Source organism: Nycticebus coucang, chromosome 2 (genome assembly GCF_027406575.1).
Source record: "Nycticebus coucang isolate mNycCou1 chromosome 2, mNycCou1.pri, whole genome shotgun sequence".
NCBI classification, from domain to species: Eukaryota; Metazoa; Chordata; class Mammalia; order Primates; family Lorisidae; genus Nycticebus; species Nycticebus coucang.
Genome location: NC_069781.1, coordinates 165,213,052 through 165,240,429, shown reverse-complemented (window position 1 = coordinate 165,240,429; position 27,378 = coordinate 165,213,052). Strand labels below are relative to the sequence as shown.

The 27,378-nt window shown below is 45.8% G+C and overlaps 1 protein-coding gene across 4 annotated transcripts; it reads right to left on the bottom strand.

Moving 5' to 3' along the window:
- Nucleotides 1-4,594: 4,594 nt before the first annotated feature.
- On the bottom strand, nucleotides 4,595-15,259 carry PDP2 (pyruvate dehydrogenase phosphatase catalytic subunit 2). Of its 4 annotated transcripts, XM_053603580.1 has the most exons (3): nucleotides 15,101-15,259; nucleotides 13,482-13,588; nucleotides 4,595-7,606 (listed from the first exon to the last, which is right to left on the bottom strand). In XM_053603580.1, the coding sequence occupies exon 3, from the start codon at nucleotides 7,550-7,552 to the stop codon at nucleotides 5,957-5,959; it is 1,596 nt and encodes a 531-aa protein (XP_053459555.1). In that variant the 5' UTR covers nucleotides 7,553-7,606; nucleotides 13,482-13,588; nucleotides 15,101-15,259; the 3' UTR covers nucleotides 4,595-5,956. The 4 variants fall into 4 exon arrangements, with proteins under 4 accessions (XP_053459555.1, XP_053459546.1, XP_053459540.1 ...); XM_053603571.1 differs by lacking the exon at nucleotides 13,482-13,588; XM_053603565.1 differs by lacking the exons at nucleotides 13,482-13,588; nucleotides 15,101-15,259 and adding an exon at nucleotides 10,677-11,591.
- Nucleotides 15,260-27,378: the final 12,119 nt, after the last annotated feature.

Genomic DNA, 27,378 nt, shown 5'->3' with positions numbered 1-27,378 from the left:
GTTCCTATTATTCTTATCAAACCCCAAACACTCCCCTATTTTTCCTTACCCCAGATTTGCTCAAGGCAAATTTAACCACCCCTGCCCACACTAACTTGTCAATATTTGTATTTGCATTTTAATAAGTACCCGCTGGCACAATGCTTATAACTGAGCTGTGTCACTCATCTTGCAATGAAATAGAGCTCAGTTAGTGGGGGTGGGATGGAAGGGGTCTTCACACCATCTAGGTAGCTGCCTAGACCTTATTCCCAAAGCTGGCTCTACACTTCATATTAACACAGAAGCTGGCTTGACAAGTTGATTTTACAAGCTCAATTAAATATGAAATGCCAGCAGGTCTTGCGATTGAGTATGTAGAGATCCTCACAACAAATGCCTTCACTTTCTCTTACTTTTTTTCAGGTTCCTACCCACACGGTTAACACTAAATGAGGACTTCCTGAGTGGGCAGCAACCACCAAAAATTTGCAGAGCCGCATACTTCTCTTTGGGGTAGACTCCTGAGCAGCCTAAAATCTTCCATGGCCAAATAAAGGTGATAAAACAAAGTGTCCTAAGGCTTAAAAAAAATAAGTGTTCAGGGCAGCGCCTGTGGCTCATTGAGTAGGGCGCCGGCCCCATATGCCAAGGGTGGTGGGTTCAAACCCAGCCCCGGCCAAACTGCAACAAAAAAATAGCTGGGCATTGTGGCGGGTGCCTGTAGTCCCAGCTGCTCGGGAGGCTGAGGCTGGAGAATAGCCTAAGCCCAAGAGTTAGAGGTTGCTGTGAGCTGTGTGACATCATGGTACTCTACCCGAGGGCGGTACAGTGAGACTCTGTCGCTACAAAAAAAAAAAAAAAAAAGTGTTCAGGCTCCGCGCCTTGTAGCTCAGTGAGTAGGGTGCCAGCCACATACACTGAAGCTGGCAGGTTTTTTTTTTTTTGTAGAGACAGAGTCTCACTTTATGGCCCTCTGTAGAGTGCTGTGGCCTCACACAGCTCACAGCAACCTCCAACTCCTGGGCTTAAGCGATTCTCTTGCCTCAGCCTCCCGAGCAGCTGGGACTACAGGCGCCTGCCACAACGCCCGGCTATTTTTTGGTTGCAGTTTGACCGGGGCCGGGTTTGAACCTGCCACCCTCGGTATATGGGGCCAGCGCCTTACCCACTGAGCCACAGGCGCCGCCCTAAGCTGGCAGGCGCCTGTAGTCCCAGCTACTTGGGAGACGGAGGCTACAGAATCGCTTAAGCCCCAGAGTTTGAGGTTGCTGTGAGCTGTGACGTCAGGGCCCTCTACCAAGGGCAACATAGGGAGACTCTATCTCAAATGAATAAATAAATAAAAATAAGTATTCAAGGGCGGCGCCTGTGGCTCAAAGGAGTAGGGCACTGACCCCATATGTCAGAGGTGGCGGGTTCAAACCCAGTCCCAGCCAAAAACTGCCAAAAAAAAAAAAGTATTCAAACTGAAAGAAACTGAATTTCATATTGTCTCTTTTATTTACAAGTTTTACTTAAATATCTCTAATGGTTAGAAAATCAGTGTCAAATATGAACACTGGTATACAGCTTAAAACACAAATATCAGTAATTATTAAAGAATACGGTTAATTATTACAAGTAAATGTTTGATAAGAAATATTTTCCAGCAGGCAAGTTAAAGTGTGAAGTGCCGGGGAGTAAGCGACAGAGCCTCAGTCTGCCCAGATGGTTACAGGACAGCCCAAACATGACTTCTACAAGGTGATACAAGCTCACATTGCAGGCCTTGCCCCTAGCCTCTATTCCATCCTCAGCCCCAGGGCTACTCTAGGACTTTCTCGGCACAGAAGAGTCATATTTCAGAAACAAACAAACCACTTTAAGATGAAAAGTTGGACTTGGATGTTGGCTCAGTTCCAGGATATTCTGGTTTAACCTGGGAAGTTAAGGCTTCCCAAAAGCTATCAGATGAAGACAGGTCACTCAGGGCTGCTGGACAAGAGTCAAGCCAGACTCATTCTGGACACATTTTTTTTTTTTTTTTGGTTCCATCTGATTAATTATGCTCTTCTTTAATTAACTCAAGCTCAAGTTGTTTATATTTCACTTATGTTTAAATGATTATATCTAAACTGAGCTTTACCCGATGCGGTAAATACTAGAGACTTTTCAGGATGAATGTATTTTGGGTAAGAATATGTTTAATATATTATCACATCTCAAACTTCACATTGTCATTATAATAAATTAGCTCTAATGTTACAAATAACATCTCAGAAAGCTAAATCTAAGTAACCCAGTCTATCACAACAATTTGAATTTAGAATACCCTCTTATCTATCCATTTTGACCAAGCCCCAGAATCAAGAGTTGCAATTATATTAAAAACCTGATTATGCCAATATTATCAGTTTCTTACCTAAAATAATATGTAATTATAAGCACCAAAGCATATGATCTTCAAAAGATATATTCAAAATATTAAATGTTCAGTCTCATGTTTTAGTTCATTGAAGTTTTAGTTTCAATATTGAAATCTCTGTGTAAAAGGAATAAGAAGTGCTTTGGAAGACCTGAAAGGACCATCAACCTCCTCTCAATCCCCGTGTCCTAAAGCAGTACCCCATGTGCTTCAGGAATGCCAACAGACAGAATAGTGGTCAGGGACACAGATATGCTGGGTTTAGCCAGAAGGAGGTATGCATGAAGCATGGAAAGAACTGATAGCTCATGTTGGGCAAAAAGGCAGAAAATAAATCAGCCTTTCTTTTCTCTCAATATGCCAACTAGGAAGGACAATTTACTAGGCAGAGGAAAAACAGAGACGCTTGGAAACACAAGTGAGGAGTCTGTGTTCTCTCAGCTGTCTCACAAGTTATTGAATCAGATAAATTTATGACCCATGCTAGGCTCCAGAGTAGGATTCAGACACTCTATGCTAATAAAGTCTCCAAAGGTACTTCATGGTTCGCCTGGCATCAAGAATAAAGGACAAAGAAAATGTCAGAGAAGTAGAGTCCTCACTTACATTAATGAACCCGCATGCTAGCAGGATGGGAGTGATTCACACTTTATGAGATAAGATCTAGGAGATCAGGCCTTGTGCTCACATCTAGCACTCTGGGAGGCTGAAGCGGAAGGATCACTTGAGTTCAAGAGTTTGAGATCAGCCTGTCTCTATCAAAAATAGAAAAATAGGCTTGGGGGCGGCGCCTGTGGCTCAGTCGGTAAGGCGCCGGCCCCATATACCGAGGGTGGCGGGTTCAAACCCGGCCCCGGCTGAACTGCAACCAAAAAAAAAATAGCTGGGCATTGTGGCGGGAGCCTGTAATCCCAGCTACTCGGGAGGCTGAGGCAGGAGAATCGCTTAAGCCCAGGAGTTGGAGGTTGCTGTGAGCTGTGTGACGCCACGGCACTCTACCGAGAGCCATAAAGTGAGACTCTGTCTCTACAAAAAAAAAAAAAAAAAGAAAAATAGGCTTGGCGCCTGTAGCTCAGTGGTTAGGGCACCGGCCACATACACCAGGGCTGGCAGGTTCAAACCCAGCCTGGGCCTGCTAAGCAACAATGACAACTACAACAAAAAATAGCCAGGCACTGGGGTGGGCGCCTATAGTCCCAGCTACTTGGGAGGCTGAGGCAAACTTAAGCTCAAGAGTTTGAGGTTGCTATGAGCTGTGACACCATGGTGCTCTAATGAGGGTGACATAGTGAGACTCTGTCTCAAAAAAAAAAAGAAAGAAAGAAAGAAAAATATTAGCCAGGCATGTGGTGCGGGCAAGTAAGGCAGGAAGATGGCTTGAGCCCAATAGTTTGAGGTTGCAGTGAACAATAATGTTGCCACCACACTCTACCCCAGCAACAGAGCAGACTCTATCTCAAAAAAAAAAAAAAAGAAAAAGAAAAGAAAGAAAAAAAAAATATATATATATCAGAAGAAAAGAAATACTAATGGTTTTAGAATAAAAGGACTGAGGCTTAAGAACCTGAAAGAATTTCTCAGATGAAATCACATCACTGTAAATAGTTGCACTGAAAAAGGTACAGAGAAACATCACCGTGCTAGAAGTATCCCAACATTTGACTGAATGTCAGCTTGGAGATAGACAAAAATAAGGATGTGTTTTTCTCTTCAGTGGATGGCATAAGAGGGTAAGATGCGGAGAGGGATCAACAAATGCAGTTCAACTACATTGAAGAATTTTGCCTCGTGTGGTACAGGGAAAAAAAACTGTCAATTTTGCGGGATTGTATTTGTTTCCATTCAGGGACACATTTCCTGTTGTTTGAATGCCACAGCAGCTCCTAAGAGATTCATCCTCCACAAGGATCCATGTGGTTTAATTTTCAAGTAAATATAAAGACTCTGCAGCCCACAGAAACCATTAAAAGTCACATTTTTTATTTTTGCCCCAAGTCCTATACTAAATATGGTCTAATTCCTGAGGAGTAGCAATGGCAACTTACTCACTTGCCAGTCTAGAGGCCAGTGTGTCCCATCCGATGTTTCCCTCCTCCCTCTCAGGACAGGATTCAGAGAATTAGTCACTGATCTCCCTAATCCCTTGTTGGAGACTCTTCTTAAGCCTGTGTGTTTTCACCTCTCCAGACTGAGGCTGAATCTTCGCAGTTTTTCTTTTGTTGTTTGTGGCCGGGGCTGGGTTTGAACCCGCCACCTCCAGCATATGGGGCCAGCGCCCTACTCCATTGAGCCACAGGCACTGCCCCTGAGAGCTGAATCTTAAATCTACTATCTGAATAAACCTGCTCCCTCACACCTACCACCTGTTTCTCTCCTCTTTCTATAATCCTTTGAAACAGGGAACATTCTTTTAAAATATAGGCAGCAGGAGCAGGGTTGGGTGTAGCATAACAGAGGTAGAAGGACTGTATTAGGTAGAATTAACAAAAGAATGTTTGAGAGGTATCATCAGAAAGGTTAAATGCTAAGCATAAACCCCCAGAGACTAAGCTTGGGAGGACATTTTACTAATGCAAGAAAGGCCAGGAGTTAAGGCTTAGATTAGTTACCTCCTACACTGGATCAGAGTTTCAGGACTGGGACTCAGTAGAGACTAAAAGCTGCACAAGTAAATTCAGCTGGTTCTCAGGCATAGCTCCTGCTCAGCTGAAAACTAAAACAAGTCATCCAAGGTATGCTTACTGTAGGCCTGTTTGCAAGTTTAAAGATTCAGTTTTAAGATAAACTCTAGAACTAGAATGCAGTATTACAAAATGTTTTCATAAGTATAACCACAAAAAAAGTTAGGATATTGCATAGAAGAGTGTCGTGTAGTATGCTTTGTAAACCTAGGCTTTAGTAATTTAAATGAAAAACAAAAACTCTCATCATAGTCTAGAAATCCATGATTGTAAATCAGGGCAATTATTAAATTTGCAGATTTTCCAGCAAGAGCTCAGAAGATCCTGAAGCTCTTTATTCTTAGAATCATAATTAGATTTACCCTTTGAAGGATCAGGCTGACACATTTAATAGTATCTTCATAAAAGGACTTGGGCTACATGAGCCCAAGCCAATTTTATAGTCTTTATGCTCTGCCCTCCATATGTACAAGAGCTGATCAAAACTCTTGTTTGGGAAGATGAAATCATTGCTATTGTCTTTAAACCTAGGCTGTTTTTTTCTCCCTCATGTTAGTTAATTATTTAGAAAGCTGCATCTGCCTGCCCTTTAACAGTAAGGTTTGGATAGCTAGTATAAGAGTAACTGAAAATATTTTAGAAGAGCATTTATGGCGCAGTGCCCGTAGTTCAGCAGTTAGGATGCCAGCCACATGCACCATGGCTGGTGGGTTCAAACCCAGCCCTGGCCTGCTAAAACAAACCAACAAACAAAAACAATAGCCGGACATTATGGCGGGCACCTGCAATCCCAGTTACTCGGGAGGCTGAGCCAAGAGAATCGCTTGAGCCCAAGAGTTTGAGGTTGTTGTGAGCTATGACGCCACAACCTCGCGACATAGACTTTGTCTTAAAAACCTCCCTTGTAATATGCACCAATAGATTCTGAGTTAAAATACACCACGGTAACAGTGATATCATCCCTGTACATTCTTGCCAAGTCCTCTGGCAATGTCAGCATAGCTGTCAGCCGCTCCAGCTCCATCTCTCCATACTCATTGCTCCCGATGGCATGTCTGATCAAACGTGTAGCTGCATTTTGGTCAGTGTCAAGGAGCCTGTTGGCTTTCCTCTGCAGCAGCAGGTTCTGCATGAGGCCCAGGTTGGCAGGTCTCTGGGCCAGGTCTGGTTTGTGCCTATCTACCTCGGCCAGGTGACCTACCACCAGTCTCACCGCATCCTCATTACTCAGCATGTCCCACAGGCCATCTGAGGCCAGCACAAGGAACTTATCCTTGGGCCTCAGCCTATGGTATGTGACCTCAGGCTCAGCAGTCAGGTAGGGAGGAGTATAGTAATGTGGGGGGGTGAACTGGTAAATGTTGAGGGCCTCAGTATCAAAGCCCCTCTCCAGGACACTGCGTTGCAGCTCTTTACTCCACTTTAGCTGGACGTCCCCGAAAGCCCTGCAGGGCATAAGGACTCCCAGCAGCCTGTCATCCATGATAATTGTTCTGTCCTCTGACTCGGGATGCTCCCTCTTTAGCCGGGACAGCTCAGCCTGGTTCCAGGCATTGTGGTCACGGGTGAGGGGCAGACAAGACCACATGCCATTGTCGTCCTGGACACCAAGGATGGCCCGGCAGTCACCAGCATTTGCCACATGCAAGTGAATTCCATCAACATGGGCCATGCAGGCTGTTGCACCAGAGAAAGCAACCTGGAGTGACAGGTTTCTTATCACCTCATCATCCAGGGGGGCCTGGATTTCCAATGAGATGTCAGAATCCAGTCTCTGGAAGGAGTGCATCAATGCTTCCTCAATGCTCAGTCCCATTTCCACATGTAGGTCAAGCAGTTCCTGCCAATAGACACGGAGGTGGTCAAGATGTACTGATGTGACATCCTTGTATATACTGTCCCCTGGGTGCTTGAGCCACTGCAGGATAGGCAGCAGGGGCTTCATGCTTTCCACTGCTCCTTCCATCTGCTCTAGGGTCTGGAGGGACATCAGGGACACAGCCACATAGTAGAAGAGCCTCTCGCTTACTGCTTGAGCACATGCATGACCACCATGTCCATCAAAGATGCCAAACATCAGTCCGCTGGTCTGCTGGCAGGAGGCTACACCTCGCCGGTCCTCCACTGGGGAATTGGCAGCCAGCTGGTTGCTCTCAAACCGCAACACTGAATTTGGGACTCCGCTGTCAAGGTCGAGAATCTTGTGGGCTGACTCACCAGCTCGAAGCACTTCATTTACCTGTTCAGGGCTAAGTTGTAAATGGAAATCTTCTTCCTCTGTGGATGTGTGTCTGTATGCCTTTTGAAGAGGAGAGCTAACACATGGGGGACTGTTTTTTAGGGTGAGTGGCACCTGAGAAAAGAGCTTCCATTTTGATTTACTCCTATTTGAGACATACCTAGAGTATAAACGTCTACCCCCTTGAAATGTGGCAATGCTGTTCCTTACAGAATTTAAAATCCAGTAGGCCACAGTACTTGACATTCTGAAACTACAGCAGCAAATGTGTTCTTTCAGGACAAAAGGATCTTCTTAAACCTGAAAATTAAAGAGTTTAAATTTAATTGTTTAACGATACTGACTTCTGAAAATCTGCCAATACCCTGAACAAAAATAACTTAAGGTAAACTAAAAGAATTGCTGTCTCCTTACTCTCCATTAACACATAAACACACTCCAGAAAATTTGGAAAACAGGTTTTTATCCACTCTGCTGCTACAACAGCAACTGCAGGCTTCACTCTTTCCTCCCAGATGACCTAGAGGACCCTTCTTCCTTTCCTTCCAAACCGTTTCTCTCGCCTGAGCACAGCAGTTAGCTTCCAGGTTCACACTCTTCCCAGGGGACCAAGTATTCATTTATATATATGCTCTGAGTCTGTAAATCCCAGCTATTCAGGAGACTGGAGAGGCATGAGAATCTCTTGAGCCCAGGAGTTTGAGATCAGCCTGGGCAATATAGTGAGACCTTGTCTCACATTTTTAAAAAGGATTACAAATAATTGCTTTCCTACTAGTCTATGCGCTACATGAATTCAGGAACTGTGACTGCCTTACAGTTTTCCCTTCCTTGTACCTGGCACATAATAAGTCTTCAAATAACGGTTAAATGTGATATTTCAGAGACCAAATAGTACAATTAGGTATGACACCAGCTATCTAGCATCAGAAACACTGCTTCACTCTCTGTGCTCCAGTTATCTATTGTGAAACGGGAATAATTCTAATCTCATAAGGTTTTGTGAGGATTTAGTGAAATATGATCCTTTTGCTCAAAAAACAACAAAAAAATAGTTACTTGGCCAGGCATGGTATCTCATGCCAGTAATCCTAGCATTCTGAGAGGCTGAGGTGGGAAGATCTCTTGAGCTCAGGAGTTTGAGACCAGCCTGAGCAAACACAAGACCCAATCTCTACTAAAAATAGAAAAATTAGCTAGATTTGGTGGCATGGGTGTGTAGTCCAGCTACTCAGGAGGCTGAGGCAGGAGGACTGCTTGAATTCAGGAGTTTGAGGTTGCTGTGAGTTAGGTCTAGGCCATGCCTCTCTAGCCTGGAGTAAGAGTCCCTACTGTCTCAAAATAATAATAATAATAATAGTTACTTACAATGTTAGGCACATACCTCTCCAGTCATTCTGTACATATTTTTATATAGTTGTAGCCACAATTTTGAAACTTGCTTTCCTGTTAATTTTTTTTTTCTTTTTGAGATAGAGTCTTACTATGTCACCCTCAACATAGTCATGGCGTCACAGCTCACAGCAACCTCAAACTCTTGGGTTTAAGCAATTGTCTTGCCTCAGCCTCCCAAGTAGCTGGGACTACAGGTGCCCGCCACAAGACCCGGCTATATTTTTTGTTGTTGTTCTAGTTGTCATTGTTGTTTGGCAGGTCCTAGGCCAGGTTCAAACCCACCAGCCTCAGTGTATGTGGCCAAAGCCCTAGCCACTGAGCTACAGGCGCCAAGCCTAAGAGCATTTTTTTTTACAATATTACATTTAATGGCTATGTGTCATCATAAATGATCACAATTTACTTAACTATTTTTTTTTTTTTTTTGTAGAGACAGAGTCTCACTTTATGGCCCTTGGTAGAGTGCTGTGGCCTCTACAGCTCACAGCAACCTCCATCTTTGGGCTTAAGCGATTCTCTTGCCTCAGCCTCCCGAGTAGCTGGGACTACAGGCGCCCGCCACAACGCCCGGCTATTTTTTGGTTGCAGTTTGGCCGGGGCCGGGTTTGAACACGCCACCGTCGGTATATGGGGCCGGCGCCTTACCGACTGAGCCACAGGCACCGCCCCTACTTAACTATTTTCTTTCTTTCTGGTTTGTTTTTTTTTTTGAGATAGAGTCTCACTTTGTTGCCCTCAGTTGGGTGCGGTGGCTTCACAGCTTACAGCAACCTCCAGCTCTTGGGCTTAGGCGATTCTCTTGCCTCAGCCTCTGGAGTAGCTGGGACTACAGGCACCTTCCACAACGTCTGGCTGTTTTTTTGTTGCAGTTTGACTGGGGACTGGGTTCCAAACCGCCACCCTCGGTATATGGGGCCAGCGCCCTACTCACTGAGCCACAGACCCCGCCCTACATAACTATTTTCAATTTCTGGGGGCTTAGAGGCCATTTTCACTAACTTGCTATTTATAAAACACCAAACAACACTCCTTGTCTTCCACAGTAACCTGTTCCCTACTTAGGTTTTATTCTATTTATTTCCCAAACGAGAAAAACAGTAGGTCAAAGGGTGTGTAGATTCATTGCCAAACTGATGTTCAAAGGCTTCACATCTGCCTCTACAAGGGTGTGAAAGAAACCGTTTTAGTTTCTTCCTTCCTTCATTAGCCTCTGGTAGAATTTTACCTTAAACCAAAAGGGGGGTGGGAGGGAGCTGCTCGTTTATAATTAATTTTTCTGAGGTGACCTGGGAGGAAGAGCGTTTCCCACCCGTTTTCAGATCTTGTCTGTTGGGATCGATGTGGAGAGCTCCCAGCACTGAGGACCGTCTCCTTCCTCCTCCTCACCCCGCCAGCCCACTCGGCTGAACTTGGCTGGGAGCCTCGGTCAGGGAGCGCCAAGGGCACCGGACCCTCCCGGCCCCTGCAGAAAGGCAGGCAGCGGTGCCCCACGCAAGGCGGTTCACCGCAGCCAGGACAGAAACAACTGCGTCTCCCAAAAGAGAACAAACAGGTCTCAAATTCAGGTCTCTGACCACAGCTGCATACACGAGTGTGTGGGCTCTGGAGTCCACCAAGTAGGATCTCAGACTCCGGCGCGGCCGTGTCATGGCAGGGTGCTGCCAGATGACTTGGAGCCTCAGCTTCCTAGCCGGTAAAACAGTCGGGACGCCGAGCTCTCAGGAGCGCTCCAAGGGTCAAAGCAGCTAGGGCGGGTGCCAGAGTCCGTGAGCCCACGTGGCGCGTGCGCACGAGTGGGGTGATCGTGGTCTCGGACGCAGCATGTCTCTCCCGCCTGCAGGCCCGCCCCCTCACCTCACCTCACCTCGCTCTCCTCCCCATCACCTGAGCCGGTGCCGCAGGCCGGGAAGGCTAAGCACCGGCGAGGGTCGGAGGGGAAGGAAGCGTCTACATTCCCTGCTCGTCCCTTCCCTACCTCGGACCCTCGCTGTCTTCTCACCAGCTTGCGCAGATATCAGCCGGTCGGTCCCGTCAGTTCCGCGCCTGCGCAAAGCACTACAGCTGCCACCACCCGGGCTTCACCTCACCCAAGTGGCCCCTAGTCGGGACCCTTGCTCTAGAAAGAAGCGCCCTCCCGCCATCTCTGATTGGTTCATTTGCGGAGGCGGGCCCCTGACGGACAGAGATAATGCCCAATAGCTGAAGAGGGCGAGAGGCATGCCGAGAGGTGGGGCCCGGAGGCCCAATGCCGCCCCTTCCCTCGCCTGGGTTCTGGCGGCATTTCAACGCTGGGCTATTGGACCAGGAAGTCCCAACCCTGAGTACTCCAACTATGCTGCCTAAACACTCTGCACACTCCAAACCGAGCTGTCTCTCCAGTTACTTACTATTGTTACGCACGGACGGCTTCCTCGCTGTTTCAATGTCGACGAGTCCTGATCCCTCTCCTAAGCGCCACACCCTCCCCTGGAGGCCACACCTTCGCCTCAGACAATTTGGCCTGCAGTCTTTTCCTGCCAAACCTTCTCCCTCTCTTCTCCCTTAACCCAATAATGGCCCCACCATCTGCACAGAGAACCAAACCCGCTGGTCATCTTCCCTCTGCCTCCTTTTCTCTCTTTTCAGTTTTCTGATCGTGTCAATCTCAATATTATCTATCTATCTCTGAGACAGTCTCACTCTATTGCCCCAGGCTAGAGTGACATGGCATCAGCCTAGCCCACAGCAACCTCAAACTCCTAGGTTCAAGCAATCCTCCTGCCTCAGCCTCCCAAAAAGCAAGTCGTCAGGTTTCACTCTTGTTCAGGTCGGTCTCAAGCTCCTGAACTCAAGTGATCCTCCCACTTTGACCTCCTAGAGTGCTAGGATTACAGGTGTGAGCCACCTTGCCCGGCCGATTCCTATCAATTTTGAGCTTCAAGTCCGTGACAGGTTAAAAAAAAAAAAAAATCAATCCTACCTCCTAAATGTCTCTCCATCCAACACCAAGCCTCTCACCTAGTGTCCTGTTGGCCACCTTCCACTTGCTCCTAACCATTCTTCCTCTACAGAGCAGCCAGAACAACCCATCCACAACTCAAATTCCTGCTCTAAAGTCTTCATTGGCTTCTAACCAACCTCTGGGCCTTGAACTGACAATTACATTGGCCTGCCACTGACAATTAACACAGCCTGGTTAGCAGTTGGTACAGTGAAATAGACAGTACCTTTTGGTCCTAAGGATTCCAGTTATCACCTGCTTCTTTATGAATTATTACAATAGAACCCTTCTAACTGTGGTATGTCAAATGGAGCCCTTCACTGAGGCAGAGAAAAATAGGAGGATGACCAGAAAAAGCCACTTGGATCCATGAGAATGTTGACTTCCAGAAGGAAGATACACTGGCTTACCTGGAGAGCCTAGCCAGCCTGCCTGGACCCAAGGTCATGTCTGCAATAAAACTGCTCTTATCGGCCTTGCCCTGGAGCATTCACCCTTAACCCTTTCAGGAAGATCTAAGTCAGGATTTTCATTATCTCTGTTCTGGATCAGGCGTGGCTCACGTTTGTAATCCTAGCACTCTGGGAGGCCAAAGTAGGTAGATTGCCTGACTTCAGGAGTTCAAGACCACGCTGAGCAAGAGCAAGAACCCCGTCTCAGGCATTGTGTCAAGGGCCTGTAGTCCTAGCTACTTGGGAAGCTGAGGCAAGAGACTCACTTGAGCCCAAGAGTTTGAGGTTGCTTCGAGCTATGATGCCATGGCACTCTATCAAGGGTGGCAAAGTGAGACTCTGTCTCAAAACAAACAAACAAACAAACAAAAAAAAACACCTCTCTTCTTGGATGTTAAGGGAAATATTTCAGCCCAAACTAAAAATAACTCTAAAGGATTCTAATAAATGGGTGTAAGACAACAGGAAAGTATAATTTTTCCCCCCTGTACAGCTAGTTCATTTGGGGTTATAAAAGGTTATCCTTCAGTCCTTCAGGACAGAGGAAACTGTGTTTAATTATTCAATCTGCAGCTATGGGTGCCCACAATATGTCAAGCACTGGGCTGACTACTGCAGAAACACAGATGGCTGCCCCCTCTACTTTCCTGAGAAAAATTACATCATTCCACTAAGTTTGAAACCTCAGTTTTTCTAAGCTACCACGACACACACTTCTAAAGTAAAAATGCACCCCTGAGGATTTTGTGTGGTTGGAACTTTCATTTAAAGGCCATAATCAGGCGGGCACAGTGGCTCATACGAATAATCCTACCACTCTGGGAGACCAAGGCAGGTGGATTGTTTGAGCTCAGGAGTTCAACACAAGCCTGAGCCGGAGAGAGACTCCATCTCTACTAAAAAAAATAGAAAAACTACCCAGGTGTAGTGGCAGGTGCTTGTAGTTCCAGCTACTTGGGAGGGTGAGGCCTGTGCCCAACAGTTTGAGGTTGCTGTGAGCTGTGATGCCATAGCACTCTACCCAGGATGACAGAGTGCAACTCTGTAAATAAATAAATAAATAAATAAATACCATAACCAGTTCAGTCGCCCTATATATGATGGCCAGCCCAAGCCCATCCTCTTGTATCTCAGGGCTTCCTTGTCCCAAGGTCTTACAAAAAAAAGAAAAATGAAGAAAAAGGACTTATATCTCCTTTGGTAAAGGGAATGCACAGCTCAACTGGCATTTTTTGAAAAAACATGTAAAAATATTCAAGCCTCACTCAAAATCTGAGACGTGTGAATTAAAATGACCTACTGATTTTTGTCAATCAACCTGACAAATATTAAAACATAGGTTGAATACCTGATGTTGGTGAGTGGGCGCTGCCATCTCAGGAGGTGGGAATGTAAATTAAGGCTACCTAGTGGGCCATACCTTTCATCCAATCATTCCACTTCTTTTCATTTATCCTAAAGAGACAAATGTGAACATTATGAATTTTCTACAATAAATAGACATGACTCCATCTGGCTTAACTTGTATAATCAGGGAGGAAAAAAGCAGAATTATTTGGAAAGCAGCCACTTGAGTGACTAGGGTAGGGAAATGGTTCTCTTAGATGATTCTAGCAAAGTCCTCTGATTCCTTAGATATGCAAACAAGACTTTCTGTGGAATGTTGGGAAAGTTGAATTTGAAAATGATTTTGTGTCAGGAAGACCCGAGATGGCAGCAGCCAGTTTTAGTCTATCAAAACTGTAACCTGGGCAGCACCTGTGGCTCAGTGAGTAGGGCACCAGCCCCACATACTGAGGGTGGCAGGTTCGAACCTGGTCCCTGGCCAAACTGCAACAACCAGAACAAAAAGCTAAAAAACACACAAAAAACCGTAACCTGATATCTGGGAGAATTTGTAAAAGCCTCAGGTGTCTTAGTTCTTTGCCAATAAGAAGAGCTTGCCCTTGCAGCAGTTCCATGGCATTTCTACTTCCTGGAGCTGAATAAACCCAGAAGAGCCTTTTTGCTTGTCTGAGTACATCGGTGCCCTGACACTATCCCAGAGACCTGTGCCTTCCCAAATTGAGTGATTTAACTTCACCACCTTTTAGTCAACCAGACTTTGCCTGGCACTTTTCTCTTCCAGAACTGGCCACACAACTAGGGCACACACACCCCACCTCCTACAGGACCCCTTTCTTTCAGAGGGAATGGCTACCAGTCCCTTACAGCAGCAAGCTTAGGGGCCATTTAGCAAGTCTTGAAGCTGTGCTAGTGCCAAAGGCTTGGGAATTTTTGAAAAATACAAGTCCTGGGCGACGCCTGTGGCTCAGTCGGTAAGGTGCCGGCCCCATATACCGAGGGTGGCGGGTTCAAACCCGACCCCGGCTGAACTGCAATCAAAAAATAGCCGGGCGTTGTGGCGGGCGCCTGTAGTCCCAGCTACTCGGGAGGCTGAGGCAAGAGAATCGCTTAGGCCCAGGAGTTGGAGGTTGCTGTGAGCTGTGTGATGCCATGACAGTCTACAGAGGGCCATAAAGTGAGACTCTGTCTCTACAAAAAAAAAAAAAAAAAAGAAAAATACAAGTCCTTCTTCAGCCCTTTTCTCAAATCTGCTCTGAAACAACAGCATTAACAGTCTTACCACTTAAAGGCATTGTCAAGTGGCCTCAAAAGTCTTGCGTTAGGCTCCTAGTGCTAAAGCCAAAGCTGAAGCCCCCGTCTTCTCTGGAGGATGGGCAGACCCTTTGGGGGAAACATGACTTGTGTTTCTCAGTCTCCTTAAGGCTTTTCCAAATGGGGGAAAGCTCTTTCAACCCCTCCCACCATCTCGGACCCCCCCACCCCCACCCTGCAGCAACCGAACCCAAAGCTGAAGCCATCAGTGCCCCAAACGCAAAGCAATTACATCCTTATTCACTGGTGGGGCCAGAACTTTCCATCCACCTGGGGGTCCCAAGCCTGAGGCCCAGCTTTGCCACCTACTTGCTGTGTGACCCTGGCCACCCACGTCTTCTCTGAGCCTCTGTACAACTACTTGAAGGTCAGCTGTGTGGGCCTGGTGGTTGTCATTTGCAGTCCAGTTTGTTAATGATTCACGTCCTTCGGTGAAAGTAGGTCTGGAGAAGAGGAGAACAGGCCCGGGAGTCCCGCATGGGGAAGAGGAAGTTGGAGGAGGAGTCTCGCCCAGCTTGGGGCGCGAACTAGTGGCCGCGGCTGCAGGGGAGGCAGCCAGCAGGGGGCGCTGCCCCGCGAGCTCGCGGCCCAGAGGCGCCCGCCCAGGGAGAACCGGGTGCCTGCTCTGGCAGCAGGCAGTGTGGTCTTTGAGCCCCAGCATATCACACCCAGGGAGCTTTCCAGAATCCGCGGGTGCCCAGCACCCCTCCCCGCCACTCTCAGGGAAGCCTTGGCGGGAGCGAACAGGTGGGGCGCTGTGGGCTGCACCCAGGGGCAGGAAGGCGGATGTCAGCGCCCGGACCCCCAGGGGCCACAGTGACCCAACGTGGGTCTGAGCAGAGACCCCCCTGTTTGAGAACAGGACGCCAAGCTCGGGGTTAAAATTGGCCAGGACAGGACATCAAGTGGGAAAAACATTACAAGAAAGAAGAGAGGGCGTTTTGATACAACGATGATTTTTGCATTTCTTCTCCTTCCCTTCCTCTTCCTCCTGTGCATGGCTGAGAAAAGTTTGCGTGCTGAGAAAAGTTTAGTGGGACACAAGCCAGCAGTTATCAGTGCTTATCTCTGGGTCATGAAACTCCGTAGGGACTTTCACTTTCTTTACCTTTCTAAGTTATTTATTTATTTATTTAACACGCAGTGTGCATTTAATAACCAGGAAAACCCACAAAATGTCTGTCTTACATACATATGGGAGTGGGTTGGAAGAAGGCACGAGGGGCAGCCGTGCTGGGGCTAGGAAGGCATCTGGGAAGAAGGCAGTCCCATCTGGGTCTGCCCTGGGGGATGGGAGGCGCTGTCCTTGTAGATGAGACGTCAAGCTTTCCAGAGATCTGAAGAATTTAGGGAGTAAGCCCTGGCTCTCTCTATCTGGTAGAACACATTCCATGAGAGAAAACAGCAGGGGCAAAGGTCCTAGCCTTGTGGGCCAAAGGAAGGGCTTGGACTTTATGACCAGGGCTGCTTGCTTGCCTCATTTTCAACTCTTGAGCCAGGGCTGGAAAGAACATGGAGGGCATCTCAGCCATACTTTCCCAAAGCATGCTCTGCGGACCACGACCTCATAAAATGTTCTGAGAGAAAAAGACCAGACCCGGGCGGAGCCTGTAGCTCAAGGAGTAGGGCACCAGCCCCATATGCTGAGGGTGGTGGGTTCAAACCCAGCCCTGGCCAAAAAACTGCAAAAAAAAAAGAAGAAGAAGAAAAGAAAAGAAAAAGACCCGCCACCCACCCATGGAAGACACAATGCACAGTGGCTTTAGTAAAGGCTCTGAAAAAGTACAAGGAATCCATCCAACTTTATTGCGGCAATTCCAAATCGTTCACCATCAGCCTCCATCCTTTTTGCTGTAAAAGCTAGTCACATCTGGCAGAACCTGTGGACTTTGTGTGACACCCATCTAGCCATTCCTTCCCCCCTTTAGAAAAAATAAAAGATACTCACTCTTTAAAGTATAAAAACTGACTTCTTCAAGTTCCCCACCATCCCAGTTTATGCTCATGGCTGAGATGAGTCTGGACCCTGTTTTCTGGACCCACAGCCAACCCACTCTCCTGGAAGCTTCCCACATTCAGTAGTCTGAGGGGCCAGTCTGGGCATCTCTGAGGCCAGAGGGAGAGCTCTTTGGACACTTCTCCAAGGAAGATAGCCTCCTGCCGTGCTGTGTTTTTGTTCAGTTATCTTAAGTAAGAACTGTAATTTAAATATACCCATACATTGTCTTTTCTCCATGGGTGCTAATAATGTATGGGTGTTGTCTGAGCCTAGTCTCTTCCCATTCCCCACCCCCATGGAAAATGCAGGGCTAGTTTGTTTCAAACACACTCAGGGGAAGCCACACACTCTTTAATCAGCCGGTAGCAAAAACCAAACCCTACAAACCTGAAAACCCACTTCTCAGGAGAAGGCTGAGAATTCAAACTGAGTATTTTATCTTCCTTGCTGAGGATCAGAGGGGTCACTTCAGCTTTGACCCCTTGCCATGTACCAAGTACAAAACCCCTGACCATTTTTTATATCTGCTTTCCCAAAAGATAAGAACCCCCTCTGGCACTGGGTACCTCATGTGATGTGGTAGTTTAAGAGGCTGGGTCTTGGGTCAAGCAGACCCAAGAACTCTAGCACAATGTGCCATTGACTTGTGCAAGGGGCCCCAACCAAATTTAGTACCTCCATTTGTCCATCTGCTGAATGGGGGTAGCCATTCCCACATGTGCTGTGGGGGCAGATGCTCCCCCAGCTGTGTGGTGACTGCAGGGGGAAGTATGCGGGGTGTTGGAGTGGAGCTGTCCTCCTTTCCTTGGCTCCAGAGCTATTTCTGTCTGAAGAAATAGGAACTGTCACTGTAATCAGGGCACCCTCATTCCCTGGCTATGCTGGAGACTGGGTCAAATTTAATTCTGCTTTTTCTCCCTCTAACCTTCAGTTCCATGTAATTGCCTCCAGCCCTTTGCCCCTGCTGTTCCCCTGCCTGGAATACCCTCCTTTATCCTCCACACCTTTGAGGAACAGTGGGCCACTGCCTCAGTCCTCCATGTATGTCATTTCCCTGGTAATCCACTGGTACTCAGTGGCACTGGTCAGCTGCCTGCTCTGCCCAATTCTGGAGCTCCTGACCAGATAGGAAGCAAGAATGTAGGGCACTAGCGAAGAAGGAGCACAAACAACAGCAAGAATATTTAAAATAGGCTGGCAAGGTGGCTCACATCTGTAATCCTAGCATTCGGGGAAGCTGAGGTGGGAGGATTGCTTGAGGCCAAGAGTTCAAGACCAGCCTGAGCAAGAGCAAGACCCTGTCTATAAAAAAAAAAAAAAAAAATAGAATAATTAGCAGAGGGTGGTGGTGGGTGCCTGTAGTCCCAGCTGCTTGGGAAGCTGAGGTAGGAGAATCACTTGAGCCCAGGAGTTTGAGGTTACCATGAGCTGTCATGACCCTCTGCACTCTGGCTTGGGTGACAGCGACCCTGTCTCAAAAAATGAATGAATGAATAAATAAATAAATAAGCAAAACACACTAGAACCTCAGTAAGTTGACCACCCAAGGGACTGTAACAAACAGGTCAACATGATGGTCAACATAAGAAACTAGGCCTTAGTACATGCGGTGCATGTTTGATCTTTGAAAATTAGATCAGCTTAAGTAGTCAGTGTAGGTGACTGGTCAACTATGGAGGTTCTACTGTAGTTGACAAGTAGTAGCTTGCTGTGCAAAGGTCTTTCCCTGCATAGCCAGGCTCAGACCCTGGTGGGATCTCGGGCTAGGATGGACCACAGACTAGGATGGACCATAGACCAAGATCACTGTAGACCAAGCTGCAGCTTTAAAGAAGAACACCAGAGGGCGCAAACGGACTGCAGAAAACTGAGCGTCTGATTGCCCAGAGCACGTGGAGGGAAGGAGGGAGGGAAGGAGCGTGGATGTTTGTGGGTATGTGCATGTGTGGGGCAGGGAGGGCGTGTGTGTGTGTGTGTGTGTGTGTGTGTGTGTGTGTGTGTGTGTGTGTAAGTGTTGGTAGGGTCCAAATCTGCCCCTCCACTGGCTTATTATCAAGAACTGACACTGTCCTGGCACGACAGCAAGTGATCAGGAAGACAATTTTCTTTTCCTTTCCCTTCCTCCCTTCCTCCCTTCCTTTCTTCCTTCCTTCCTTTTTTTTTTTTTTTTTTGTGAGACAGAGTGTCCCTCATTCGACCTTGATAGAGCGCCATGGCATCATAATTCACAGCAACCTCAAACTCTTGGGCTCAAGAGATCTTCTTGTCCCAGCCTCCCAAGTACCTGGGCTTTTTTTTTTCTTTTTTTAACATATACATGTGTTTATTAGGTTTCCACTTTTGCCTTCACAGAATTAAAAAGGCTTAAAATTTAATAACAATAGCAATGTTTAAGATAAGGACTAGAAACAAAAACCTCGTAAAGAACAAACAATAAATACATTCAGAAGAGAAATCAGACGATTGCTGCATCAAAATATTAAGCAATAATAATAATGCAAAGAAAGAAACATTCACATTGTCATATAAGAGTATGTCTATTATAGAATGCTTTGACTCTGAGGTTCAGTATGGAGTCATCAGTTAACTTCTTCCTATTTTTTTTCCAAAGTCTCAAAAAATAGACAACTAATATTTATAAATAAAAGTAAAAGATAATTTCAAAAAACAGGGCGGCATCTGTGGCTCAGTCGGTAAGGTGCCGGCCCCATATACCGAGGGTGGCAGGTTCAAACCCGGCCCTGGCCGAACTGCAACAAAAAAATAGCCAGGTGTTGTGGCGGGTGCCTGTAGTCCCAGCTACTTGGGAGGTTGAGGCAAGAGAATCGCTTAAGCCCAGGAGTTGGAGGTTGCTGTGAGCTGTGTGATGCCATGGCACTCTACCAAGGCCCATAAAGTGAAACTCTGTCTCTACAAAAAAAAAAAAAAAAAAAAAATTTCAAAAAACAGATCATGCTAAATCTTATAGACAATAGAAAAAGAAGAAATACTTCAAAATCATTCTACTTAATCTGGATACACCTGATATTAAAATTGGAGAAAATATATTATTTTAAAGGGGAAATTATAAACATATTTCACTTATAAATGAGGATGCAATATCCTAAACAACATATTAACAAGTTGAATTAAAAATTAATGCTTAAGTAATGTACTTTGGTCAAAATTAAATCCAATTTATGTGAGAATTAGTCACTATTTTCTTTCTTTCTTTTCCTTGCCCACGCCCCCTCCCTCCTTCTCTGTCATGTCTCCCCTTCCCCCATGCCCCACTGTGTCATTAATTGTCGTTAATTGTCCTCATATCAAAGTTGAATACATAGGATTCATACTTCTCCATTCCTGTGATGCTTCACTAAGAATAATGTGTTCCACCTGCATCCAGGTTAGTACAAATGCTGCAAAATCTCCATTTTTTGGATAGCTGAATAATATTCCATGGTATACATATACCACAGCTTACCAATTCATTCCTGGTTGAAAGACATTTAGGCTTGTTTCCACATTTTGGCGATTGTAAATTGGGCTGCGATAAACAGCCTAGTACAAGTGTCTTTATAATAAAAGTTGTTTTTTTTTCCTTCTGGATAGATGCCCAGTAATAGGATTACAGGATCAAAAGGGAGGTCTAGCTTGAGTTCTTTAAGGTTTCTCCATACTTCCTTCCAAAAAGGTTGTATTAGTTTGCAGTCCCACCAGCAGTGTTCCTTTCTCTCCACATCCATGCCAGCATCTGCAGTTTTGAGATTTTGTGATATAGGCCATTCTTGCTGGGGTTAGATGATATCTCAAGGTGGTTTTAATTTGCATTTCTCTAATAATTTGGGATGATGAGCATTTTTTCATGTGTTTGTTAGCCATTCATCTGTTGTCTTTAGAGAAGATTCTATTCATCTCTCTTCCCCATTGATGTATGGGATTGTTGATTTTTTTCTTGTGGATTAATTGAAGTTCTGTATAGATCCTGGTTATTAAGCTTTTGTCTGATTCAAAATATGCAAATATCCTTTCCCAATGAATAGGTTGTCTATTTGCTTTGGTTGTTGTCTTGTTGGCTGCATAGAAGCTTTTCAGTTTAATTAAATCCCATTTGTTTATTATTGCTGTTGTTGCTATTGCCATGGCAGTCTTCCTCATCAAGTCTTTCCCCAGGCTGATATCTTCCAGTGCTTTTCCTATTCTTTCTTCTTTATATATATATATATATATATTTTTTTTTTTTTTTTTTTTTGTAGAGACAGAGTCTCACTTTATGGCCCTCGGTAGAGTGCCGTGGCATCACACAGCTCACAGCAACCTCCAACTCCTGGGCTTAAGCGATTCTCTTGCCTCAGCCTCCCAAGTAGCTGGGACTACAGGCGCCCGCCACAACACCTGGCTATTTTTTTGTTGCAGTTCGGCCGGGGCCGGGTTTGAACCCGCCACCCTCGGTATATGGGGCCGGCACCTTACCGACTGAGCCACAGGTGCCGCCCTTTCCTATTCTTTCTTTGAGGATTTTTATCATTTCGTGCCTTAAATTTAAGTCCTTTATCCATCTTGAATCAATTTTTGTGAGTGGAGAAAGGTGCGAGTCCAGTTTCAGTCTTTTACATGTGGATATACTTTTACTCTTTTTTTAGACAGAGTCTCACTTTGTCATTCTCCATAGAGTGCTGTAGCATCATAGCTCACAGCAACCTCAAACTCTTGGGCTCAAGTGATTCTCTTGCTTCAGCTCCCCAAGTAGCTGGGACTACAGGCGCCCACCACAATGCCCAGCTATTTTTAGAGATGGGGTCTTGCTCTGGCTCATGCTGGTCTCAAACCCGCGAGCTCAGGCAATCCACCCTCCTGGGCCTCCCAGAGTGCTGGGATTACAGGCATGAGCCACAAGTTGGACCTTATACTGGGCTATTTTTAGAGATGGGGTTTTGCTCTTGCTCAGGCTGGTCTTACACTCCTGAGCTCAAGCAATCCACCTGCCACAACCTCCCAGAGTGCTGGAATTACAGGCATGAACCACTGCACCTAGCCTTAGAGAAAATGTCTTAATCAATCTGATCCTCGATATGTCCTGGGCAAAATGGGAATGAGAATCACATCCACCTAAAAGGTTTTGGGTCTGATTAATAAATTCATGGGTAGTTTGGGTCACCCCACAGGCACATGGAGGATGTTCTCAGAGGCACCAAAGGAGGGTGCTTTCAAATAATTTATGTAATGGTGGTGCCCCTAGCTCAGTGGGTAGGGCTCTGGCCACATACACGGTGGCTGATGGGTTCAAACCCAGCCCAGGCCAGCTAAAACAACAATGACAACTGCAGCAACAACAACAACAAAAATAGCTGGGCGTTGTTGTGGGCGCCTGTATTCCCACCTATCTGAGAGGCTGAGGCAAGAGAATCACTTAAGCCCAAGAGTTTGAGGTTGCTGTGAGCTGTGATGCCACAGCACTCTATCCAGGGCAACAGCTTGACACTCTGTCTCAAAAAAACAAAAAAATTATGTAATATTTTATTAAAATAAAACATTCTTGGAAATGAGGGAATGAGGGAAATCAGAACGATGTTTACCTTTCTTAGAGTTACTTGCCAGTTTAGTATCATTTTGTATTATTTTTGTATTTAATTGTATGTATGAGGGCCCCATAATCCTTATGAAGTGTTACTTAGGTGGGTTCTCAGTCCATGGAGATCCCCACAAGGGCTATGGATGACAGGACCCCCGCCCCAGCCCCCTGTCTGTGTGTGTGTGGGGCGGTATAGCTCTTGGGGGCCCAGGGAAGTCAAGGGAGATGTCTATGCAGGGCCCGGAGAAGCCTAGATCCTCGTGAATCCTACGCCCTCTGGCGGCCATGTGTAAAGCTGCAGCAGATGTTCTGGGCGGTGGGCAGAAGGATTCACATAGGTTCACCCTCTGCCCCCAGACACTAGCCTGCTTCTCCAGGACCTGGCTGTGGGAGGCCCTGGCTTAGAGTCCCCCATCGATGTTCTCACCTGGGCTTCTACCTCCTTCAGGCCTACTCAATTTCTACCCTGCTGCCTTCTTTTGGCGCTCCTGCCCCCACCTCCGTGGCCTCCCCTCTCAGCCCCTAGATATGTTGTACCATCTTGGAGATCACTGAGGGACTCCAAGAAGGGTTGTCACATGGTTGACATATGGGGTGGTCGGGGTGCTAGGTGTCCCCCAACACAATTTCTCACAACAAAGGATTTTTTGAATTCTGTTCAACCTTTGAATGTCACACCTGGATGTTCAGACAGGTGAACAATGTTTATCACTATTTGAGTCTACAACCTTGCTTCATTTTATCTGGCACCACGAAGTAGTTTTTGCACAATTTTAATGTGTAGCAAATTTTCCAAGAATGTGATTGTCACGTTACAATAAGGAAGATAGTATTTTGAGTCATAATTTTTCCAGCAGTCATTATCATCTAGGAAAATCACACTGTGAGGGCAAGGATACTCACTTTCCTCTGCTGGAAAGCATTATAGCTGCCATCTTATGGAGCTTCAAAATATGGGTACAAACATCAGAGACTTCATCACGTCTTTAGCGTCATTATGCCCCATAATTGACACACGGACATATGTCAGCATGATATTTTAATTTTATTAAAATTACATTATTGGCCAGGTGTGGTTGGGTCATGCTGTAATCCTAGCGCTCTGGGAGGCTGAGGTTGGGTGGATCATCTGACTGAGCTCAGGAGTTTGAGACCAACCTGAGCTAGAGCTAGATCTGCCTATACTATAATTAGAAAAACTAAAAAAAAAAAAAATTCGCTAGGTGTTGTGGTGAGCGCCTGTAGTCCCAACTACTCAGGAGGCTGAGGCAAGAGAATCGCTTGAACCCAAGAGTTTGAGATTGCTGTGAGCTATGACTCCATGGCCCTTTGCCCAGAACAACTGAATGAGACTCTGTCTCAGAAAAATTACATTATTTATATACAAATACAATTTTAATTATGTGTGTATAAATACATACAAAGTCTGATAATTAAGTTCATGAACTCATCCTAGAAAAAGTGCTGCATACCTCCTTGCTGAATACCACTATGGTCACCTTTGAAGTATTCTCCTTGGGGATGTGAGGGCAATCTGGCTGCGACATCTGTCACCCCATTGATCACCAGGGTTGAAGTACTCCTTGGGAAGCTATGCATCATTGCTCGCACCTAGTCCATCCTTCAAAGAAATTTGGAACTCCTTTTCTGGAATGGCCACCAGAGTTATCATCATACAAGTTAAGTTTGAATGTACCACCAGCGCTTACAATGCACTGCTATGCAAACAAGTTGGTAACCTTGCTATATCGGTGTCTCACAACTGTGTTCATAATAACATGTGGGAGTATCTTATTGAGTGGCATTCATTATTGTTCTTGCATGTTTTGTTTTGTTTTTCTTTTTTTTTTTTAGACAGAGTCTTACTGTCACCCTTGGTAGAGTGCTGTGGCATCACAGCTAACAGCAACCTCAAATTCTTGCGCTTAAGCGATTCTCTTGCCTCCTCTGCCTAGCTGGGACTACAGGCACCCACCACAACACCCGACTATTTTGTTGTTGTTGCTGTCATTATTGTTTAGCAGGCCCGGCTGTGTTCGAACCTGCCAGCCCAGGTGTATGTGGCCAGTGCCCTAACCAGTGAGCTATGGACGTCAAGCCATGTTGTTGCATGTTTTGTGTGCTGTTGATGACAGCTTTGATGGTCGTTTCAGAAAAACGGCTCCAAAATTCCTTTGAAGAGCAGACTAGGTACTGGCGTCAGTGCATAGCTTCCCAGGGGGAGTATTTCAAAGGTGACTATAGTGATGTTCAGCAATGAGGTATGTAGCACTTTTTCTAGGATGAGTTCATGAACTTAATTGTCAGACCTCATGTATTTTATTATATGTTATAAATTTCTGTTCTTTGATGTCATATATTACAGTGAGACACCAAATTGATTTTTTGAAATTGTGTAAGTTATAGTTTCTTTAACTTTCATTTCAGGCTCGTAATGGGAGATATTGCGTTTAGTAGTATAAAAAACAGTCTATGGGGCTAGGCATCCGTAGCTAAGTGGTTAGGATGCCGGCCACCTATACTGGGGCTGGCGGGTTCAAACCCACCCCAGGCCTGCTAAACAACAATGATAACTACAACAAAAAAATAGCTGGGCGTTGTGGTGGGTGCTTGTAGTCCCAGCTACTTGGGCAGTTGAGGTAAGAGAATCCCTTAAGCCCAAGAGAGGTTGCTGTGAGCTTTTTGAGGTTACTGTGAGCTATGTGCCATGGCACTCTACTGAGGGCAACAAAGTAAGACTATGTCCCCAAAAAAAAAACAAAAACAAAAACAAAAACTATGAGAATCTCACAAACATAAGCAAAAAATCCAGGAAATCGGGAGGTTTCTCAAGTTAATAATTTCATGTTTTGGAAGTTCAAAACAAGGTGAATGTAATTTATGCTGTCAGAAGTCAAGATGGTGGTTACTTTGAGTAGGTATCAATTTAGTGGCCATGTGGCAGGTTTGGGGTACAGAAATGCACTTTTGTTGATCTGGGTGCTGGTTACACAGGGGTGTTCAGGTTCTGAAAGTTCATTAGGGGTATGCACTTTTCTGCATATATGTTATGCTTCTGTGTATTTATTTATTTTATTTTTATTTTTGTTTATTATTTTTTTTTTTTGAGTCAGAATCTCAAGCTATCCCCAGGGTAGAGTGCCGTGGTGTCATAGCTCATAGCAACCTCCAGCTCTTGGGCTCAAGTGATCCTCTTATCTCATTTATTCTATTTTTAGTAGACATGTGGTCTCGCTTTTGCTCAGGCTGGTCTTGAACTCGTGAGCTCAAGATATCCACCTGCCTCAGCCTCCCAAAGTACTAGGATTACAGGTTTGAGCCACCGTACCTGGCCTCAATTTAAAAAATTAAAATCAAAGCTAACATCGCTAGTGAAGTGATGAATCAATATCAAGTGTCTGTTGATAGGACACACTGAAAACAATATGGAATCTTTTTTATATACTGTTTATTCCTAAGAAAAGTAGACAATCTGAATCTTTTCACATGAAAACACCAGACAAACCCAATTGAGGGACAGCCTACTGCTTAACTAAGCAGTAACTCTTCAACACGATCAGTGTCCTGAAAGACAAAGAGATTGGAGGCTCGGCACCTGTAGCTTAGTGGCTAGGGCACCAGCCACATATACCCTGCCTGGACCTGCTAAACAACAATGACAACTGGCTCGGCGCCTGTGGCTCAAGCGGTTGAGGCGCCAGCCACATACATCTGAGCTGGTGGGTTCGAATCCAGCCTGGGCCTGCCAAATAACAATGACGGCTGCAACCAAAAAATAGCCGGGCGTTGTGGCAGGCGCCTGTAGTCCCAACTACTTGGGAGGCAGAGGCAGGAGACTAGCTTGCGCCCAGGAGTTGGAGGTTGCTGTGAGCTGTAACACCACAGCACTCTACCCAGGGTGACAGCTTGAGGCTCTGTCTCAAAAAAAAAAAAAAAAATGACAACTGCAACAACAAAAAAATAGACGGGTGTTGTGGTGGGCACCTATAGTCCCAGCTGCTTGGGAGGCTGAGGCAAGAGAGTCACCTAAGCCCAAGAATTTGAGGTTGCTGTGAGCTGTGACACCACAGCACTGTACTGAGGGTGACATAATGAGACTGTCTCAAAAAAAAAAGAGAGAGAGAGAAAGATTAGTGAACTGTTCCAGATAAAGGGAGACTAAAGTGACTTGACAGCTGAATGCCATGCATGGTCTGGGATGTTGGTGTTTTTGTTGTTCTAAAAGCCATTGTTAAGACAATCAGCAAAATCCAAGGAAGGTATGTAATTCTTGGCAATGTTAATTTCCTGATTTTGATTCTTGTACTGTGGTTACATAAAGGCATATTCTTTTTTTTTTTTTTAGACAGAGTCTTATTATGTCGCCCTCAGTAGAGTGCTGTAACATCACAGCTCACAGCAACCTCAAACTCTTAGGTTTAAGTGATTTTCTTGCCACAGCCTCTCAAGTAGCTGGGACTACAGGTGCCTGCCACAACGCCTGGCTATTTTTTTTTGTTGTAGTTGTCATTGTTGTTTAGCAGGCCTGGGCCAGGCTTGAACCCTCCAGCTTTGGTGTATGTGGCCGGCGCCCTACTCACTGAGCTATAGGCACCGAGCCTTTTTCCTCCCTCCCTCCGTCCCTTCCTTCCTTCCTTCCTTCTTCCCTCTCTCCCCTCTCTCTCTCTCTTTCTTTCTTTTTCTTTCTACAGAGTCTCTCTTTCACACCCTCTGTAGAGTGCTATAGCGTCATAGCTCACAGCAACCTCAAATTCTTGGGCTCAAACTATTCTCTTGCCTCAGCCTCCCTAGTAGCTGGGACTACAGGTGCTCACCACAACACTCAACTATTTTTGTTTGTTTGTTTGTTTTGTTTAGCAGGCCTGGGCCAGGTTGGAACCCATCTACCCCAGTGCATGTGGCCAGCGCCCTAACCACTGAGCTACAGGCACCAAGCCAATTTTTCTATTTTTCTAGAAATGGGGGCCTCACTGTATTGCCCAGCCTGGTCTTGAAGTCCTAGCCTCAAAGTTTTCCCACATTGGCCTCCCAGAGTGC